This window comes from Drosophila innubila, assembly GCF_004354385.1.
Source record: "Drosophila innubila isolate TH190305 chromosome 3R unlocalized genomic scaffold, UK_Dinn_1.0 2_E_3R, whole genome shotgun sequence".
Classification (NCBI taxonomy): Eukaryota; Metazoa; Arthropoda; class Insecta; order Diptera; family Drosophilidae; genus Drosophila; species Drosophila innubila.
Genome location: NW_022995380.1, coordinates 714,637 through 734,328, shown reverse-complemented (window position 1 = coordinate 734,328; position 19,692 = coordinate 714,637). Strand labels below are relative to the sequence as shown.

Sequence of the window (19,692 nt, the reverse complement as noted above, 5' to 3'; positions counted from 1 at the left end):
TAAAATAATTTCAAATTTCAACAAGATTATTAATTTTAAGTATGTTTTATATAATTAATAAATTCATTAAAAATGTAGATTCAAAGTTTAAATTCTTTCAGTTTTCTAACATTTTAAAACAATTTAATGTTATGCAAAAATTTTTAAAGTTTTACCTAATGACTCCAAAATTTTTTTTTTTTAATTGTATAGAATTGATTGCTTGGAATTTTTGATTGCTTTTAGAGATTTGTAGGAAACACGAGAATAGATATACAGATATTTTGACGTAAAATGTATAGAAATTAATGTCAAATTAGAAAATATATCTTTAGTTAAATATAAAGAAACATTGGTCGAATTGACCAGAAAACATGCTCCCTGATCAAGTACCACAAAAACTTTAAGCTACTGCCAACAGCTGATAATCAAATTATCTATATTGAAAGTTATAAACAGCGAAGATATGAAAATAAAATAAAACTATCTAATAAATGAAAATAAATTGTATGTAATTGAAATACTGCTTCTGCAGTTGCACATTGATAACAAAGAAAACTTTCGATAAACGTTTTACGATTTCGTTTAAAAATCCGACGGGAGCAGGAAAGTAGCACAAAGTAGTCTTTTTTTATGATACATGCTCAGGTATCATGATACACAAAATTTGGTATCAGAGGTATCTCAAAAAATATCAGGGAGCAAACGTGCCTGGTGAATGCGGCCATTGAAAACCGCCCTGAGTGGATTTAATAAATTCAAAACTTGTTAGCCATGCCTACGAACTTGTGCCTGCATAAATGTGTTACATATTTAGTAGTAATAATAATAATACCCTTCGTCAGTATAAATTAAGCTGCCAAGGGTTAACAAGCATTTATTATTTAAAGGGAAAGTCACGTGTGTTTTAAGACAAACTGAGCAATTAAAGAAATACAACAATATCAATAAGTGTATTTGTATTGTTCGCTATGTATAACTAATTGTTTTAAATTGGAATTGCAAAAGTAAAGGAAAGTGCAGCTGTAGGCGGCAGACCACGATAGTCACGAAAAATCACCATGGCACTATGGTTTTAATTTTGCTTCTTTTTGGCATTAACTCTAAATTTAAAGCTATAGAATCCAAAATTTGGTTTGTATACATATTTTAAAAACACAATTTGTATCAGAAAAACGCTATTTTCTGGAACGCGTCAAATTAAGGCAACAATAATTAGCTTCCCATTAATCTGTACACTTTTGTTCATACCTTTTTGTTTAACATTTTTTGTAAAGCTTTGCTATGCAAAAGTGCTGAATCAGAGATGTTAAAATGCTCATTTTAAGCAATAAAAATTTAAAAAAAAAACTTAAAAATCAGAAAAATGTTAAGAAATTATAGAATCGTGAAAAAATATTGATAGGGTTAACAATTTTTTTATTTTTAACATTTATTAAACTGTAAACAAAATTTAAACTTTATTTTTGCAATAAAATATTTAACTTTATTTTTAAATTTAAAATTTGTATAATTTTTAACATATTGTTAACGTTTTTAAAAAATTTAAAAATATTTTTTTAAAAACTTTATAGTTTTTTTAATATCTATTAACATTAATTTAAAGTACCAAATTTCCAAATTTAATTATTTCAAAATATTCAATTATAATGATTATTAAATTCTAATTTCACTAAAAATATTCAGTGCAAAAAAAAAAACAATTCAATGGAATTTTATGTCCAATGCTTATTAAAAAATTTTTTATTATCACTACTATTTTTAATGCTAGTGAAATGGCAAATGCATTAAGAAAAAGTAGTAAAATGGGCCCGTCTTTGTTATTGATCCATGAAACAACTTCACTATCAGGGGTGCCACAGAAATCACTAGTGAAATTTAATTCCTCTGAAAGCATTTCCACGCTGAAATTTCCGAGGTGCCACAGAACTTCGAGTGATGCTGATGACGATTTAAAGGCGATACCACCTGTCAAAAGTAGAACTACACACAAATGTTTTTACAAATTCCACAATAAGTAAAAGAATTTTGCGGTAAAACTTGTTTTACCTTAAAAGAGCAATTTTTTTTACGCTTAATTTCAAGAAAACAAAAGTGGTTCCATATGTATTTTTAAAAAACCTACTTCGAATTCTGATTAAGAAATATGGTAGCGCTGACCCTGACACCGAAAATCTAAAACGGACTAGGGATTGCTCTTTGGCACATCGGAATAAAACACTAGGCAACAAATTTTGACTTTTTCTTTTGAATTGAACCAAACCTACTTTTTTGGATATATATGGGGCCCCAAACGACAAAAAACAATTTTTTTTTCTATGGCAGAGTTCTTTTTTTAGAATTTTTTAAAATTTGTTTGTTTTTCTTGTCGTTTTTTAGAGGTGCGGCCACTTTTGTCGTCATTACTCAAAAATGCCACAATCTATTTAAAAAATCTTGACTTTTCCTGAAAGCAAATGAATATATCTGTAATTCATCCACACACAATCTAAGAGTAATAGTTTAAGAGCTATTAATTTTTGAATTAAGAAAATGTTGTTTTCTTTATCTTTATTTTTAGCTTTTTTTTACTTTTAAATTCAAGGAAAACTCGAAAACATTTCTGCACTTCGGTTTTAATTTTTTTTTGCAAAACTGCATTAATTGAGCGTCGCGACGTTTAGGATTTAATTCATTAAAATCTATGGAAAAACGGAGATGTAATAAAATTTCATATCTATGCATGCTTTTCTTTTTCTTTATGACTTTCTTGTAGAGCGGCATGACCTTTAGTATGAAAATTTTTTTGTGTTTTTTGAGATTTCCTAACCAAGCTCACAGAATTTGAATTTGTTATTGTCTTACACATTATGACCAAAGTTGGATCAAATCGGTCATCTATATCATATAGGAACGAACTTTTTAGTTTTTTGAGATATTTTAACTAAACTGACAGAATATGCATTTAAGATGATCATTTGAACTATTAAATTTATTTCTATATATATATAAATTACCCATCGATAAGTATGTTTACCGTTAAAATCTTTGGAGAGACGGCAAAAGGTAAGTTTGGTACAGAAAATTTTTTAAATTAAAAAGTTTTTCATACAAAATGTTGTTTATCGACCGTTCGTATCGATGGTTCCTATGGAAGCTATATGAGATAGTTTTCAAATTTCTATCAAATTTGGTAAAGTTGTAAAGGGCAATTAAAAAAACAAAATCATGAGTTTGATTGAGATATATCCAAAAATAAAAGTTTTTTATACTAAAGCTTGATTTTTGACCGATCGTTCCTATAGCATCTATATTGAATCCGATTTTAATCAAATTTGGTAGGGATATATAAAACCGAAGTTCAGAAAGTTTTTCGAGTTTTCCTTGAATTTTAAAGTAAAAAAGCTAAAAAAAAAAAAATAGCTTAAGAAAAAATATTTTCTTAAATCAAAAATTAATAGCTCCTAAACTACTGTTTTAAATCTTTGACTGTGTATTGATGAATTATATATTAATAAGCTTTCAGGAAAATTAAAGCTTTTGAAAATCGGTTTTGGCATTCTCGAGTAATGATGACAAAAGTGGGAGCACCTCTAAAAAACGGCAAGAAAAAAAGCAAAATTTTCGAAATTCGGAAAAAAATATGCTATAGAAAAAAAATGTTTTTCGTCGTTTCAGGACCCATATCTATCCAAAAAAGTCGATTTGATTTAATTCAGATGTGGGCTGATGCCTAGTGAAATTCAACCTGAAGTGATTTCTGTGGCACCCCTGTATAACTAGTGTGACTGGTGATTTTGAAAATACACTTAACAAATTACGGAACGATTGTACCAAACAAATAACATTGACATAAATAACACTTTTCATTTTTGTGGAAACTTTCGCTAGAAAAAGCTCTCAAAGTTGTGAAATTTTTCCCGCCAATGTCACACAAATAAGCTGATATTATTAGCGCTCTTATATACATTTTGCATATATAGGCAGTTAACAAGTAATATCTTCCAAGCCCCTCAGCCAATTTTTATGTATCATATACCAAAAAACGCGAAACTTTATGTATTACAACATATTGAATAATAAATAATTAATAATAATAATAACTTATAAATAAATAAAAATCGATAGAGCCGTTTTATCACAAATCGCCTAAATGTAAGCTGAAAAACCTTTATTCACCAGTAAAATAATACTTGAGCACTTTAGAAAAAAAGTTTAGAAGTACGCCTAAAAGCCCTAAAATACCTTTCCAACGATATATAGGTCATATGTGTAGCCTTTATGGCTTGGAAACTGTTGGGGTTTCAATTTTAGCGTTTTTTCGCTAAACTCGCGGTTTTTCAAAAATTCGTAGAGCAAACATTTCTAGATTTTCGAAAAAGAATAGATCCCCATCATTAAATTTAAGCTTTTTTAGCGCTTTGATACAGGCAAACAAACAAACAGACAAAACTGCATGCAAATCTGTACTTGAACTTTGTCGCGATGTTAGTCGCAACGTCAGAACTAGTATGTAAGCACGCTTGCCAATCTCTAAGTAAAAATACTCACGCGTTTGTTAAAGAACTGACATCGTTTATTGATTTGTATGGGGTTTTATAGGTTATCTTATGTACCAAAATCTGTCCTTTGGCCATCACTATCACTATTGTGTTAGAGTATTCTTTACTCTTTTCTTCTCATTGAGTTATTGAGTCTTATGTGATGGAGTTATTTCTTATCTATTGTGTATTCAGTTTTGTTTATGTTGCCCTTGCCCATCTATTTCTGAGCGCCAGGATCGCTTCCCATATGGTAGTCCAACGCCTTGGTGACCTTTTCAAGTAGTTTGCCGCACATATTATTTCAAATTTATATATTTATTGAACAAGTTGTCGGATTTGGGTAATCGAGGTATCAATCGACGCTTATTTTTGATAAAAAATTAAAAAAAAAATAAAATATTTTACCAAAACGCCTCAACGGCCCCATTAGCGGCAATCATTTACATTTTGCTCCACCCACTTACACCCCCTTATCTCATGAACCACTTGAGTTGGAAAAAGTTTTAGCATGTCATTTTTTTAGAACTTCGATCAGTATATAACTCGATCTGATCAGACAGTCGTAGCAAATTTTCCATATTAGCTGTATATATTGCTAGTCGCATTTCGCATCCTTCGTGCTGCTTTCGTCACTAGCGCGGACTGCCGTCCGCAGTGATTGTCCCACTAAATCGCATCAAGATCGGACAAGTAGAGCGGCAGTTATGGCAATTTATTATTTTCAAAGTAATACAAGTAATTTCTTTAAAGTATTTTTATATATATTAAAATAAGTAACGGGTATCCTATGGTCGGGATCTCAACTATAGCCTTTTCCACTTGTTTTATCTAACTAGGGTGTACATATACCAACAATATTTTAAATATTACACAAACAAAAATATACTTTATGCCAAAAAAAAAAATAACGGGAAAAAACCATAGTGTCGTTAAAAATGCGTCGTTTTTGCTCCGCCTTAGTCTTTTCCTTACTAACATTCACCTTGTGCTTTAGATATGAATGACAAAGCCGGCCAAGTAAAAATGTTTAAAAAAAAAACTGTAGTTTTTGTTTTTGCAGAATTTTGTCAAGTTTCTGATTTTTTTTAATGAATTAATTTGTTATTTCTGTCCCCTAGGGGTGAAGATCTTTCAACACTCACCTTTACTTTGTTTAATTTCGAATTTAATAAGATTTGCCATCATTTTTTTTTTTAACAATTGTTTGCTGTTTAAGTTTGTGAATTTAAATCGCGCCTATTTGAGATCTTCCCGAGCCAGTCACAACAGTGTGGCAGCCTTGAATCCCAGAAAAAGCAGCACTAGTTCCCGGAAAAGGTCAATTCCTATTTTCAGATCAAATTGCAGCTACTGATAGTTTGAACGTCTGGAAAGTTTTGCAGAATTTATGTTGAATTTCGGATACTATTAAAATTAAATTATACAACTTCTTTCCCCGCGGTCTAACAAACTTCCAAACCTTACAAAATTAAGAACTTAATTTTATCTAAATTGGAACTAATGCTTAATGAACTAAAAATAAGTTCACATTTGCATTGCTCGCCGGCCATTTTTAAGCCGGAACCGTTGCTGTAACCAGTGATGCCAACAACCAAACAAAACAGGGAAAAATATGGCTGACAAAAAAAAAATTGGACAGAAAATATGACAAATTTTTTTATTTGTTTAATTTAACAGTTTGAGGGCATCCCTGATTATTTTGAAACTAATATTTTCTCCTCGGTTGCCTTGGCTCCAATTTTCTTTAGGTATTTGTCAGGTTATTGATAAAGATGGCAACAAGACTTGTGCCGACACAATCCGAATCTTCAGAACATATAATATGCATAAACATATAATTGAAAAACTGTATAATATACACATGTACCTTATGGTTAAAATAGCATTTAACTTCTCTATTTCAAGACGGTTTCTTAATTTTGTTATTGCTAAATTAACTTGACTGAACACCCTCTCTACTTCTGCAATTGACCAAGGCAGTACTAATACGGTCAAACCAATAGTGACTAGTTAGGTGAATACTATCTAAAGTAAGGGACAGATTTTCGGATAGAGGATGTTTGAGATTTTTCCCGTCTAAAGCAGTTAAAAATAGGACAAATCACTTCGAAAAAAGGCCAAATTGTCATCAGAGGCTGTAACAATCTTTCGAATTAAATTAACATAATGTTAATCTGTTGAGTGTGGAGTAAATCTGTTAAGTTTGCTGCATTCATGTTATTTATTGTGAATTAAATTTATACCGGCCAGCTGACAACTCTGCAAAATATGCGGAGCAAATAGTCAACTCTAGACACTTTCTATTTTCTGATTGCGTTGTTGTGGAAGAAAACTGGTGAAAAGAAGAATCTTCTTGCATATTAATTAAAAATTATTCAAAGCATTTCTAGAAAATACACAGCAGTGCAAAAAGAAGAACGATTCACGTATAAATTACGTGTGTGTGTGGGTCTTGAGGAGTTGTACACGAATTTCTGTGATAAACATTTGCAGTGACAGCAACAAAAAAAATCGAAGAATCGACTTGCGATGGCCGATGTTGAAAAAATGACGGCGACCGCACCGACCGATATACCCGTCTCATCACCAAACGTTAGTGAAACGGGCGGTGCCAGTAGCAGCACAGCTGAGCTGGGCACCTCACCGACACAGGAACCCTCGAGCAACTCCCATCCCCATGACTCGGAATATGACACCGCCAGTGACCTGGAGGGGGGAGAGGACTATGACGACGAAAGCTCCAGCGAAGAGGAAACTGAAACCGATGACGATGATGCTGGCAGCGAGACTGATGAGGACGAGGATGAGTTGGGAAGCGGAACAGTCAGCGGCAATGGGATGGATCGAAACGCTGCGGATAGTGAGGCACAGAAGAAGGTGGACGAGGATCGCAGTAATCCACAGTACATACCGAAACGTGGCACATTCTACGAACACGACGATCGTACTGCCGAAACGGAGGGCGACGGAGTCGTGGATACGGCCAGCGACAGCGGCCAATGTGGAGCCATTGTGGAGCCGAGTGCCAGTGATATGGGTAATGGCGTCATTGCCACAGGTGCCACGCCCTCTGGTCAGACCCCCACAATCTCGCAGGCTTCGAAAACAATGAAGAAATGGCAACCCGCATCCGGCGGTGATCGTTGGTCCCACGATCGCTTCGAGGCCAACGAACAAGCACCCAAGTCACGTGCCGAACTATTGCAAACCTATGGCTATGACATCCGCAATGAAGATGCAGCACCACGAGCTCGCAGGCGCAGACGTTACGGACGCGGTCCAAGCAAATACTCAAGAAACTGGGAGGATGAGCAGGCCTACCTCAAGGCCAGCAACAAGGAGCGCAAGTTACCGCGTCCTCAAGACTTTCCAGCGCTCAACGAACGCAGTAGCACCAGCAACAGCAGCAAGATTCGCGGACCACGCACATCGACATCTCGCGATGAGAAGGAGAATCGTGGAGAGCGTCGTTCCCTTCTGGCCAGTGGCAATGAGAAGCAGCATGGCAGTGCTCCGGGCACTGGAAGTGTTCCATTGCCACCCAAATCAGGATCGCAGGAACCCCGTGATCGTGATGCCAAAAATCGCAATTATGGCAGGTCGAATGGTGGTCACAGTGGTGGATCAAGCGGTGCCTCAAGTCGTCAGAATGCCATGGAGTTTAAACAGAAATCAAATCGTGCTTCACATTCTCGTGGCGAGCATCGTGATTACGTGGATCAGCGAGCGGAGAGAGATTATCATCAGAAGACAGTAGCAAACAGATCAAATGGTGTGTCCAAGCAGATGAATGATGTGCAGTCACCACAGTCACAACAGCAACAACAACAGCAGCAGCAGCAGCAGCAACAACAGAGGCAACCACAACAACAACAGCAGCAGCTGCAGCATCAGCAACAACAACAGCAACCACAACAACAGCAGCAGCAACAAAAACACATGTCGTCGTCGGTGCAACAGAAACAGCAGCAGCAGCAGCAGACGCCATTGGTCACCTCGAACTTATCGCAACGTTTGCAGCAGGTGCAACAACGCAACGATCCAAGTCATGTGGGAAGCGTGCAAATGCACTCACTAGCCTCCCAGAACCAACAACAACAACAACAGCAATTGCAACTGGCTCAGCAACAGCAGCAGCAACAACAGCAGCAGCAACAACAGCAGCAGCAACAACAGTTGCCAGCTGAACAGAGAAATGGACCCAAGCGCTACTCAAGTCTGAGACGAACCCAACATGAGGCCACACAGCAGCAGCAACATCTTGCCGAACAGCAAATGCAACAACAATTGCAATTACAGCAGCAGCAGCAGCAGCAACAACAGCAGCAGCAACAGTCACAAATAATGCTGCAGGATCCGCATATGCTGATGCAGATTGCCTATCAACAGCAGGAGCTGCAGGCGCAGCTTCAGACACTGCAATTGGGACCAGCACCGCCAACAGCGGTGTCGACATCACAGCCCAAGCATGCGGCAACAACCACAGCATATCCACAGGCACAGGGTGCACCTTATTATGTAACCGGCGGGGAGGCGGTGCCTGTACCCGTATCGGTATCGGTTCCCGTAGCAGTGCCACAGGCGCCATATGTCAATCCGGCCAATGCTGCCTATTTGCCGCCTCCGCCAGCGGCTGTGGCTTATGCACAGGCACAAACGGCAGCCACACAACAACCCCAGGCAGCTCCTCTGGCCACTCAACCAGCTGCCCAGCCAACACAGGGGCCATCGTCCATGAACTATCACCAAAACTTCAATACCGTCGGTGGGACCACATACTTTGTGCCACCACCACAGACCACTACACGCCCCGCTGTACTCCCTCAGCGACGTCCCACCAATGCGATTCCCATTTTACCACCATCGGAGAAGCACAAGAGCCGCATTGCAGGCAACGCCAATGTCAATCCAAAGAGTGATGAAGCCAGCGGCAGCTCCGACAACATTGATCACATCATTGACAATATGTTTGTGCAACGTCCGGCGTTCCAGCCACCGCCCACACTCACAGGTGCTGGAGAGGCAACAGGCACAAAATCAGCTAGCGAGGATCCCAATAGCAATATGACTGTGGGTCAGCCCATAACTGCCGAACAGACTCATCAGGCCATTGCAGTGCCTGGGCAAGAATGAGTGCACGTTTATGCCAACCAACGGCAGCAGGAGGGGCAGAGGCAGCTGCAAATGCCACTGCCTCAACCTCAACCTCAGACACCGCCACAGCCACAGCAATACCGACAAGGACGCCACACAAGCGATCTACTGCCGAGTGGCTACACAATGCTGCCGTCTCATGTTGGCTACTACCACGCCCACTAGTTCAACAAATCGAGCTAATCCTCAACATCGCTGCTGCAATGAGTTTTTGATTTGTTTCTTTGCGAAGAGTCTGTGACTTTTCTTGGATTTTTTTGTAGAAGCGCAATGCCAGTCCGCAATGTGCAGTAGGAACAAAGTTGTAATTAGTAATAGCAGCACTTAATCGAACGAACTAACGTCTAGTAATTGTAATGCATAACCTAGAGTTCATCATATTGCTACCGTGTACTATTTGCAGTAATTGGATCGTATGCCGAGCAGCTCATTTAGCAAGTGAAATGAATTTTATCCAGCCTTGTCGCTGGCTCCCTTATATAATATGCTTACTCATAAATATATAGTTGCATTTTAAAGTTGAATTATCGTGAAATGTAATTAATCATTCGACATTGAATTTAAATAAAAGTTGTAAAGAAAAACATACTCTTTAGCATTTACATTTGATCTTTTAATCGAACAAGATACACAAAAAACTTTAAAACTTATAGATAAGTAAGAAAATGCATTATCGTCCAGTCAGAACCAGAAATAGATTCGGTTGAAACTATTCTAAATTGAGGTACACTCGAAGAGCAATTAAGTTGAAAGAGGCAGCTCGCAATCAGCATATGTTTATGATAAGGGTTCCATTTGGAATGCATACGAATTGCGATCTGTTTTCATGGTGACTAGAGTGTAGGGTACTGAACAATATTGTCAAATGGAATTGAATGATTTATAAATTTGATTCAGTCTTCAGCTGCTCCAGGAGACTACGTATGCGACGGAACGACTCCTTGAAGATGATATTATACTTTCGAGCACTGGTTTTGATGCTGTCACGATATGCAGTCGTATTGATGTAGATACTATAAAGCAAATACAATAAATTAAATATTGATCGATGAACTAGATGTGACAGGACTTACGCATCCGATGTAATTGCGTAGAATACACCATAACCATCAAAAGTCATGGGAGCCACAAAACCCACATTGGCTGTAAAGCCCAGTGTGCTGGTGGATAATACAAAATTGCCACCTCCCCCACTTTTGGCATACAAGGGATCATCGTAGAGGGCGGGAATGTCCATCTTATTCTCGTAGGCAGCGCACCACAGTCCAAACAGATGTCTATCAATTCCGTGACCCTTGCGAGCCTCGTCCATTAAGTGTCTGTGCTCATTTACAGCGGCACGAAAAGCCTTTATCAACTGGGCGTCAGTGGTGGCTTCACTGGACGAGGCCTTGAGAAACTCAAATACTGCACTGGTGCAGGAGCGCAGAGTCTCTGTACGTCCGTTGTAGAAATGGCGCATCAGAGCTGTCTCATAGGTAGGTGCGATCCTGAAACCAAAAAATGGCATTTATAAAATGTTTGTCAGCACAAATGACGGAGTGACGCGCTTACTCCTGGTGCATCTGGTAGTAGGTCCATTGCAGAAGCACCTGCACAAAAGAATCGGGATGCAACTTCATGTCCTTCATAAACTCCTTTCCGTAGTCTTCGAAGACCGTAAAGGTGACAGTAACATCAATTCCCTAAGAAAATATATAAAAAAAATTATAATAAAAATAATCAAAAATTCTAAAATATCACGGATAACACTTTTATTTCGGGTGTTTATTAAAAAAACATCAAAATTAGATGTTTTTAGTAATTTTTTTTATTAAAAATTTAAACCTAATATACCTATACTCAATTTTAAATTTTATATAGTTTTTCATAATTTTAATATAAATTAAGTCAACTGTTCTTTTTTTAAATATAAAATGGGTTTGAACCAAGATAATAAAAGTTTAGTTGATATATCGCAATTTTTATTTTAAAACTTGATGTTTCAATTGACTTACCCGCTCATCGACCTCTTTGAGAACACGTTTAATCTCAGATTTGACAGTATCATCCAGCTGGAACTTGAGTTCCTTAATCTCCTTTACCTGGGACTGCTCGGCCTCGCTCCAATCCGGCTCGGGAACTTCAAAGAAACTGAATTGCATAAATGTGGCAAAGCTGGCACTGAGAGTTCCATCATAGCAGCTGTGCTCCCCAGTGTACACATAATGGCCATTCTTGAAGGCAACAATGCAACTGCTGCGATCAGCCCAACGGGAATGATAGTCGCCATAAATGGAGAGCTGTGAGGACTCCTCACTGTCTGCAGGTGTATGCTCATCCCAGCAAATGACAATGCAAGAGCTCTCCACCAGCCGCAGTGTCTCCTTGTTGGCTTCAGAAATCTCCATCAAGCGGTTGCGATTCTGAGCCCAAGTGGTTCGATCATCATGAGTCAGAGCTGAGACGCCGTCTCCTTCCGGCTCATAGTCGAGGATGCTGCGTAGACGCTGCAGGGTAACCAAAATCTCTGCTGCCGTAAGAATGGTGTCATCCTCATGTACACAATTTATGGCAAACTGGCGACCTTTGGCCCCAATCAACATGTGCGTAGGTGTAGTTCCCTCCGATTTGGTGAGGAAATGCTTCTCAATATGATCCTGTTCCAGGCCCGGCACACGTGACGTGGAATAAAAGAACTTGCATAGCTCCGAGGAGTATTTAATCTTGCCGCCGTTGGATGAAAGTGGCTTCATCGTGCCCTTACGGGTCAGATCCCAGAACTCAAGCGAATGATAAATTTGGCGGGCAAGACTCTAAAAAGGAATATCAAGATTTAGTCGAGTGCTAATTTGATAGATCTCTGACAGATTCTCACCTTGAGCATATAATCGGACGATTGTGGAATGCCCACCAAATTCAGCTGGCAAGGCATGGCCATGATTTGATATGGCAAGAGAGGCATCCGTAGCAAATGGTAACCATAATCCTCCCACCAACTACCCAGCCAATTCTTCATGTTTCCTGCACGCTTCTCAAGCATCGCCTGCAATTGACCCCCGACTCCCTTTTCGAACTCCTCGATAACCGTGCGGGTTTTGGCCAGCTCCTCTGGAGTGCCAAAGGGCAGCAAGCTGGTGTAATATCGCTCCATGGTGTCTCGAAGTTTCGGCAACGGAAGCGATGGCAGAGCCTGGTCAAAGGAGAAGGTGTCTCCATCTTCCTTGTCCGCAACAAAAAGGCTTGTGCGATCCATTTTGGTCGATTCTACAGATTCAAATTGGGTCAATATGGCACTGTTATTAACTCGACGTTTTAGGTAAGTCCAACTGATAAGCTGATAAACAGTGGGCTAAATATAACGCAGACTAAACACCAAATAAAAACATTTTTGACTTCGTTTCACTTTGGGTCCAAAGTACCAAAGTCAAGTGCAGACGGCTCTGATGTATCTGTGTTTATACTTGCATACATATAGTAATGTGTGTGGTATTTATGATTATACATTCAACATTTCGGGAACTATAAATATTAAATTATTCGACTGATGTCGCTTGACTGACCTTTGTATCCAATTGAAGTTGCGCCTCGTTTGTTTTTCGCCAACCGCAGTGTGCAAATGCCGTCAAGCAACTAAACACTCATCGATAGACGCCGGGACACAGCAAAGTTCGGTAGGCGTGAAGTCCAGCTGCTAGACAGATTACTTTTATTAAAAGCTAGATAAAAGTTCACACTCACTCTCTCTCTCTCACTCTCTCTTCTGATAGATAACACAGCTTACGATAAGAACAGTTGAACGAACGAATACAGCTCAACATGGTGGTAGTAGTAATAAGGTGAATTCATAAGAGCGAACGCTCTCTCGTGCTAAAATCGAATATCAAAACACAGAGATTTCATACTCTTTTTTCGTCTCTTTTTATCGCACGGTATTTAACAGAGCTCATGACTATACCTATTAATTCCACCATGCAACTCAATATGACGCATGCATGAACAATATATATATGTATATGTGTATTATAGATACGATCTTTCGTTCAATTCAGATTACGAAAAAAATAATTCAAACTATTTTGCATTTAAACACAAACTTAGATATGTATTAACAAACCTTTGAACTTGTGCGTCTCTGACGTCACGAATAAAATTCACAAGTGCGAAGGGTATTGCACACAAGAAGCATTGATAAAGCAGGCCGGTATGATTTATGCATTTATCATTAGATAAAAATTATATAAGATACAGAAACACTAAAATTAAAAATTATATTGCAAATGGTAAAATACGTGAGCCCAAGTGGGTTACACATTCTGATTCATACATTTGTGTAATGTAAGTACCCTAGATGTTCAGTACACATAACAAACAGTTTTGTTTGCTATGCTTAGGTAGTTTTTAAGGATTTAATTGTCACTTTTTATCTGCAGTTTGGAATTGACCCCAAGTTTCGGATTGCTACCACATTTTCTACTGGGCTGCTGGCTTGTTTTGTTTATGCTCTCAGCTGTTGTGAAAGAGCTGCCACACTTTCGAAAGTCTGGCAGCGCCGCTCGCCCGATTTGCAAACATCTGGCATTAATTTCATGAAATGAGCAAATACACGGCACAAAATATTAGAACATTATATTTTCTTTAACGCTTGCTACATAAAGCAGCGCTTGCTAATTAGGGAGTACAAGTAGGAGTAAAAATGTTACCGTCAACGGGCCTTTTTAAGGGCATCGTCTGCCCATACTACGATAGTACTGGCAGCGGTAAGAACGAAAGCAACGGAGCAGCGTCCTTCACATGCAAACGTCCTTTCTGCCATTTCAAGCATTTGCGTAAGGGTAAGTCTTGGCTAGTTTCAAAATATTCCACAGACTAAACGTAATTTGCTTGCAGAAGATGTGGACGCGGCTGCGGCCGTTGAAGCGGTGCCAGAGTACAAGCCAGCACCGGTGCCAAAGCTGCTTTCACTGCCGCTGCCGGAGATGACAATGTGTGCGCCCAAAAAGAAGCCAAGTCTAGAGTATCATCCAGAGAAGCCGGCATTAAATGCCTCTCCGTCCAAAAAATTATTTGGCGTTGGCGAAACTACGGCTAACGCGCCTAAATATGTGCCCTCTCCAATGTCCACCGTCAATGGCGCATGTGGAGAGTGGACAGAGAGCAGCAACGAAAGGGAAGAGGAATTGGAAGACGAAATACGCATAGAAATTGAAGATTCCTCTGAGGTAAACGCTGATATTCAAATGGAAGAGAACGTATTAAGCACAGCTGATCAAAAAAGTGAAGTCGAAAAGAAATCGAAGTCCGAATCCCGCAGTGACAGTCGCAAACATGAACACAAGTCCAGCAAGACGCGTCATAAAGATAAGGAAGACGACAAGGAACGTAAGAGCTCATCACACAGCAGCAGTAAGGAACGGTCGGATCATCGTAGTTCCAGCAGCAAGCATAAGACTTCCTCCTCATCATCATCATCTTCGTCACACAAAAAATCATCGAGCAGTGATAAGCATCGGACTGAAAAGGATACTAGTAAGAAACACAAGAGCAGTACATCAACATCAGTGTCAACACCATCATCGTCATCGTCGTCGTCAAAGAGCCGCCAGCATAGCAGTTCAAGTTCCAAGTCAACACCAAACAGCTCAAACGGCTCCAGATCAAAGAGTTCGTCTTCCAGTTTAAGTTCAAGTAGCATCAGAAGCAAAGCCAAAGCTGAACCAGAAAATGCTACAACCAGCCAAAGTTTAGTTGAGCCGAAGGATGACATCGAATTAGACTATGATATTGATGTGGCCACCTCCGATGCGGAAATTGTCCGTCAATGTGAAATGATCTTTGATGAACTGGAGCAGGAATTTGCACAAATGCATAAGCCTGATAACGATAGGGATAAGGATAAGGATAAGGATAGGGAGAGCACAGAAGGCATGAGAAAACGAAAGGCGCCCTCGCCCGACATTGATGCGTACACCGAGGCGGCGACAGCTGCGTTGCAGAAGCGTCGTGTGGCCCATGAAAATGCGGACAAGTGTAAGCCGCAGGCTCCAAAGGCGGTGCACAAGCCCAACCACATACGGAACGCAATGCAAGCGATATTCGACAGGCGTGCCGAGCTGCGCCGCCAGGAGAAGATGCGGGCTGATGCTGACGCGGAGCAATTGCGGCAGGCGCAGGAGCGTGTGCGTGTGGCACAGGAGGAGTTGCGTGAAGCTAGGGCCAAAACACTCACACCTCTCATATCACGAAGCGCCCTAACGCCGCCAGTGCGATCAGGTAAGTTCCAACTCTTCGCGTGCTGGTCTACATTTACTAATTTGTTGTCTGTCCAGCTCGTACTATTACGCCTGTGGCCAATGTGATAGCCATTGCACGCGCCAAAAAGAAGATCGAGGAGTTGCAAGCCGAAAAGAAGCCTGCCTTCACAGCAGCCCAATCCTTCAAAGGTGGCAGTCGTGTAGCTCACAAGCCCACGGCTGCGCTGGATAAGGTGGCACCCTCAACAGCTGCCGCCGCCGAAAAACCACCTGTGCTAGAGCCGCAAAGCTCCAAAATATCCTACAATATACGCATGCAGTATTACGAGATGATGGTTAAGCAGTGTATAGTTATTTATCCACAGCTGACTGATGCTTGGGAGCGGGCACAGGTCGAGGAGCTCGCCGCCTTTAAGAAGTGCAGTACGCCGGCGATCTACAAGAACAGCTGCATGTTGGCCATCAACAAGCTGCGCAAGGAAGCTATTGAGGCTGGCAATCAGCCAAGCGTAGCGAATAAAACAATCTCACACGAAATGATGCTGGGTGGCAAGCGTGCTTTAACCACGTCCTGGAGTGTGGAGAAAAAGGAGTAAGTGAAACAAAGATCTCCTCAAGATCTCTCACTAATCGACAGTTTATTGCCCCTTTAGCAAACTTAACTCTACGGCAACTGGCGAGCCCTTCGACTCGCTGTGCGGTGAAAAGGCCTATGAAATGGTATACGATCTGCGTCTGACTGACGAGCAGCTTGTGGAGAATGGTTATCCACGGCCGGGACTAGGACGAGGTACAGCTGTAATACGCGCCTGTCGTCCAAATCGTAGACCCAATGAGACTGAACGCTACTGCACACGCTGTGGCAAGGTCTTCAATTTGAATATATATGAAACCCAGTGCACCGACATGTGCAACTACCATCCAAAGAGTACGGGCTATCGTCGAGGATTCACAGACAATCAGCATCGTTGCTGCCAACAGCCCGCTGGCACACCTGGCTGCAGCTATGCCAACTATCATGTCAGTGATTATTACGATCCCAACAAACTCACCTGCTTTATAAAGACGATCGAGAGATCGGACGACTATGTGCCCACCAAGAAGGATATTTATGCACTCGACTGTGAAATGTGCTACACTACGCACGGCATCGAGTTGACACGTGTGACCGTTGTTGACATCAATGGACGCAGTGTCTACGATGCTCTTGTGAAGCCAGACAATCTAATTGTTGACTATAATACCGTGTATGCATAATAGTTTATATTAATATTGTAATTGTATTTGTATTGTATTATAATCCACTGATTACTCTTCAACAGCTATTCGGGCATAACGGAGGCTATGCTGTCGAAGGAGACGCGCACTCTACGTGACGTACAAGCCGTGCTTATGTCGATGTTTCATGCCAAGACTGTGCTCGTGGGCCACAGCCTGGAAAGCGATTTGAAGGCACTGAAGCTGATTCATGATGTGGTGGTGGACACTTCTGTGCTCTTTCCACATAAAATGGGACCTCCTAAAAAACGCGCATTAAAAACTCTTTGCATTGAACATCTAAAGCGCATTATTCAAGAGAACGGTGAGTGTTATATAAACGTCATAGTGTATATCCTAACATTCTATACATTTCTATAGAGGCCGGCCACGACAGTGCTGAGGATGCTGAAGTCTGTATACAACTCATCAAATATTTCCTTCGCAACAAGATAAGTTGAACTGAGTATTGGCACACAGTAACTCGATGCTCTGCGGTTCGGGCGACAATTTATATCATCATTAAGACGCAATACATACAAATATAATATGTAGGTAGCGTTTTTGCCCCAATCCCAGTCATCCATCCAATTGGAATCAAAACGTATCCCATAAGTGAGCCTTAAGACCGTAACATACTTATTTATGTAATAAACATTAAGCTACAATTAAAAATGTTTTATTTATTTTGCCTTATCTAGTTGATTTAAAATTCACGATCTACAAGTACATTTAATATTAATATCATACCGTGATGAGTTGCATCAATCTCAACTTGTTTAATAGTTAATGATAACTAACAAAACGTGTCACAAAAAACTTTCTAGACAACCTGATTTACCACCTGTTTCTTTATGATGTGCCCCTCACATTCCATTTGAAGTTGTTGGTAGTGACTCGTCTATTGGCGAAGTTTCGCTAAGCAAAATTTTAAGAATTTTTTGATAAAATAGATCATTTTCGTTTTCTAAAATGTAAATATTTTGTGTGGCCAGGGAGAGTACAACTAAATGATTCAGGATATCAACATCGGTTGCAAAACTCTAAGATTTTGGAGATGATTCGGCTCAATAATTCGAGCCATAGAAATGAATCCAACCGAAAATCAACCAAATATATTGTTGGTTTTTATGTTAGTTTGGGGTATTGTGCCACCCATGTTAAATAATGATTTTGTTTCAGTTCGCGGACCGGTGTCAGGCACCCCTAAACCCAAAGTTTGTTTCGACGCATGGCTTCATTAAAAAAGACCAAATTAATCTTTTCAATAATTTTCATTTTACAATGACTTTCTAAGCCGAAATAGTTGTTTAATAAAAATGGTGTTCATATTTTCAATGTAACAATGATTCGGCACATATATTAACTGCCGTAAATTAATTATAGCTTTGTGTAAATACTTTTGACCAACCCTGTGTATCGACACCTTTTTGCGAAAGTATCGTATGTTATATTTTTTCCACAATCCAATAAGGGAAATGAATGCACTGAATTAAATTATGTTATACATATATTAAAATTGGTAAATATTATTCCAATTTAGCCCCACCAGAACAGACTTTAAGCATAAATTAAGGTTCCTTTGTCATTTTTAGTTGCGTTTTCTACTTAAAACTAAATGGAATTAACAAATTTAAGCTTTTTTACATAATATTCATTTAAAATATCCCGTGGAATCAATATCAATATCAATCAATCAATATCAAATATGACTTGGCAAAATTTGTAATTATACAAATTATACTTAAATAAACTAATGAGATAAATGTGGACAAAAGTATTGTATGTGTAGAAAATGCTTTATATTATTAAAACTATAATTATTGTACAACAGTTTTTGTTCTCAACATCAATGTAAAGTCAAATTTGGAAGCTACTATAGCCTTTCCGATTAGGTTTAACATACGATACTTCCTCAAAAGTGTCGATATATTTCATGAATTTTTATTCAATTTAAAAAATAATGAATTTAATTCAATAAATTTTTGATTTAATCAAAACTCTGAACATTTTTTTTTCGCTTTGCCGTTCTTAGACAATATGTATATATTGTATGTAATTGTTTTGTTTATCCTTAGAAACTTTTTACGTATTAATAGATATAAATAATATAAATAGAAAAATAATTTCACAAATAAGTTTCATGTCCAAATAAAACTTGAAGCTGCAACTGATTGTCTGAATGCTGTTCGACGCAATCTGCGGAAACAGGGGGACAGTTTTTAACTTGTCGAGCACCAATAAGTGTTGCACAGTTTCCTTTTCTTTCCTTATTCCATTTGCCACACGTCAAAGACTGGTCATAAATTGCCAGTTGGACAAGAACTGTTTTTCAGCACTTTTTCGCAAATATCTTTTATCTATGTCCCAAAGTTTCGGTTCTGTTATTATTTGAATGTAATTTTAATCAGATTGCCGCTATATTACATCAAATTTTTCAATTATGTACATGAGCAACAACGGTTGTTGCCCGGGGCAACATCTGGCTATCAGTTGTTGTTACTTTTCCTCAATGTGCTGTTTTGGTTTTGGTTGTTGTTGTTATT

General features: G+C 39.1%; 3 protein-coding genes across 4 annotated transcripts; 2 read left to right on the top strand and 1 right to left on the bottom strand.

Annotated features, from left to right (window-relative positions):
* The first annotated feature begins 6,803 nt into the window (after nt 1-6,803).
* On the top strand, nt 6,804-10,228 carry LOC117790130 (histone-lysine N-methyltransferase 2D). 2 transcript variants are annotated; one of them, XM_034629421.1, is made up of 2 exons: nt 6,804-8,393; nt 8,592-10,228. In XM_034629421.1, exons 1-2 carry the CDS (start codon nt 7,032-7,034, stop codon nt 9,633-9,635), a joined length of 2,406 nt encoding a protein of 801 aa, XP_034485312.1. In that variant the 5' UTR covers nt 6,804-7,031; the 3' UTR covers nt 9,636-10,228. The 2 variants fall into 2 exon arrangements, with proteins under 2 accessions (XP_034485312.1, XP_034485311.1); XM_034629420.1 differs by having other exon boundaries at nt 6,804-10,228.
* Nucleotides 10,229-10,247: 19 nt separating this feature from the next.
* On the bottom strand, nt 10,248-13,345 carry LOC117790132 (peroxisomal carnitine O-octanoyltransferase). The gene is made up of 6 exons (XM_034629422.1): nt 13,199-13,345; nt 12,514-12,902; nt 11,654-12,451; nt 11,211-11,341; nt 10,730-11,146; nt 10,248-10,669 (listed from the first exon to the last, which is right to left on the bottom strand). Exons 2-6 carry the CDS (start codon nt 12,889-12,891, stop codon nt 10,537-10,539), a joined length of 1,857 nt encoding a protein of 618 aa, XP_034485313.1. The 5' UTR covers nt 12,892-12,902; nt 13,199-13,345; the 3' UTR covers nt 10,248-10,536.
* Nucleotides 13,346-14,204: 859 nt separating this feature from the next.
* Nucleotides 14,205-17,821, top strand: LOC117791677 (RNA exonuclease 1 homolog). Its single transcript, XM_034631490.1, has 6 exons — nt 14,205-14,470; nt 14,526-15,908; nt 15,965-16,481; nt 16,543-17,136; nt 17,212-17,471; nt 17,528-17,821. Exons 1-6 carry the CDS (start codon nt 14,332-14,334, stop codon nt 17,605-17,607), a joined length of 2,973 nt encoding a protein of 990 aa, XP_034487381.1. The 5' UTR covers nt 14,205-14,331; the 3' UTR covers nt 17,608-17,821.
* The last annotated feature ends 1,871 nt before the right edge of the window (nt 17,822-19,692 follow it).

Coding starts and splice junctions, on each gene's coding strand:
- LOC117791677 (XM_034631490.1), top strand. CDS start 14,332: ATGTTACCGTCAACGGGCCTTTTTAAGGGCATCGTCTGCCCATACTAC. Junction 17,137..17,211: donor ATTGTTGACTATAATACCGT/GTATGCATAATA, acceptor ACTCTTCAACAG/CTATTCGGGCATAACGGAGG. Junction 17,472..17,527: donor GCGCATTATTCAAGAGAACG/GTGAGTGTTATA, acceptor ACATTTCTATAG/AGGCCGGCCACGACAGTGCT.
- LOC117790130 (XM_034629420.1), top strand. CDS start 7,032: ATGGCCGATGTTGAAAAAATGACGGCGACCGCACCGACCGATATACCC.
- LOC117790132 (XM_034629422.1), bottom strand. CDS start 12,891: ATGGATCGCACAAGCCTTTTTGTTGCGGACAAGGAAGATGGAGACACC. Junction 12,452..12,513: donor CGTCCGATTATATGCTCAAG/GTGAGAATCTGT, acceptor ATTCCTTTTTAG/AGTCTTGCCCGCCAAATTTA. Junction 10,670..10,729: donor TACGCAATTACATCGGATGC/GTAAGTCCTGTC, acceptor TTTGCTTTATAG/TATCTACATCAATACGACTG.